This window comes from Myotis brandtii, unplaced genomic scaffold (genome assembly GCF_000412655.1).
Source record: "Myotis brandtii unplaced genomic scaffold, ASM41265v1 scaffold39, whole genome shotgun sequence".
NCBI classification, from domain to species: Eukaryota; Metazoa; Chordata; class Mammalia; order Chiroptera; family Vespertilionidae; genus Myotis; species Myotis brandtii.
The window spans coordinates 4,823,909-4,825,419 of NW_005364953.1; the positions used below are offsets into that span (position 1 = coordinate 4,823,909).

General features: G+C 56.9%; 1 protein-coding gene across 1 annotated transcript; it reads right to left on the reverse strand.

The window, feature by feature from the left end:
- Positions 1–315: 315 nt before the first annotated feature.
- Positions 316–1,511, reverse strand: LOC102241251 (DDB1- and CUL4-associated factor 12-like protein 2; the record flags this gene model as incomplete). The annotated part of the gene is made up of 1 exon (XM_014544944.1): positions 316–1,511. A coding segment is annotated over one exon (1,164 nt), but the record flags the coding sequence as incomplete, so codon positions are not given.

Genomic DNA, 1,511 nt, shown 5'->3' on the forward strand with positions numbered 1-1,511 from the left:
AGAAAAAGACACACAATTGTAAAACTGACTACATGGCATTAGAGAGAATTTATAAATAACTTAAAGAGAGGACACAGCTAAGAATTTGCCCAAAATCTTGGTATAAGAATTAAAAATGATTGTGTTAAATGGTTGTTGAAAAGTATTAAAGCCAAGTTTTGATTGCCTGAAGGACAGCTCTCTCTCTCTCTCTCCCCCACCCCTCTCTGCTTAATATACACTAAGCACAGGTAAGTTGGGCAGTTCCAAGTGGAGGACAAAAGCCACATATAGTTAATAGCACAAACAGCCTGACAAAGGAAAATGAGAGGGAAAATCTGGGCACTTGGAGAACACAGTGGCCACCCTTAGCTCCAGAGGCCTGCATAGTTCCCGTGGAGGCCTGAAGGGAGAGGCCCCCCAGCCACAAAGAGCTTCAGCTCAGGCCAGTTGTAGCAGTGGGTGTAGAGAGCGTTGGGGAACTCATTCATGCCACCGAAGTAGTTCACCCACAAGTCATTGTGATTGAGCCAGCCTCTGCCACACGTGAGCCTGAGCTTCCTCCCTGAGGGCTCTGGGGAGGAGTCCAGGTTGGGCGATGTCCTCTCCTCCAGGAACTTCTGGGCACGGATGTCATAGAAGAGCAGGGAGCCATGGCCTGTACCCACGGTGACGATGTGCTGGTAGAAGCTCAAGGAACGCACACCAGTGCCGCCCTCTCGGGAACACAGGGGCCTGATATTCTGCTGGCGCTGGCGTGGATCCACAAAGGAGACGTGGGACTGGGAGCCCACCGCATAGAGGGACAACTCCTCGCAGTAGGTCAGGCACACGTTCTCTCTGCAGTAGGGCAGCCTGATGGTCAGCATCCTGGACAGGGTGCTGCGGGCTTTCCACAGGTGGAAGTAGCCGTCTAGGGACACTGCTCCCAGCTCCTGGTTCTTGTGATTAAAGGCCAGGGCCCGCACCTTTCGGTTACTGGGGTTGGTGCTGGACCTGGGGATTGTCTCCATGTCCCTGGGACGGATGTGGGCGTACACGGGGAGCTGTTCGTCACTGTGCCAGGCTTTGCTGCCATTGACCATGTCAGGATCCATTCTCCACAAAGCCACAGTGCCATCGCGGGACCCGCTCACAGCCACAGTGTCGCTCATCCAGGCGATGGCGAAGATCCAGTCCCTGTGGCCGTGGCGGTCGCCCAGGCACACGGGGTCCAGGGTGGGCAGCTGGTAGACAGCCAGGCTGTTGGGGTTCTCGCCCCCGGTGGCCAGAAGCGTCTTGGAGGGATTCAGCTCGATGGCGTGGATGCCACAGCTTGGCTGGGCCCGAGGCGGCTCGGGTTTCCGATTCCGCAAGAGCGGGATGCGCGTGATCTGGCCCGACTGCACATCCACCACGAAGAGCGTGTTGCACTTGGTGCCGCACACCACCTGCCTGGCGTTCAGCCACTGCGACGCGAACACCTTGTTGAGGGTGCCCAGGGCCAGCTCGCGCTCCCGCAGCAGCTCGGGCAGCTTGTGCACCGCGTAGCC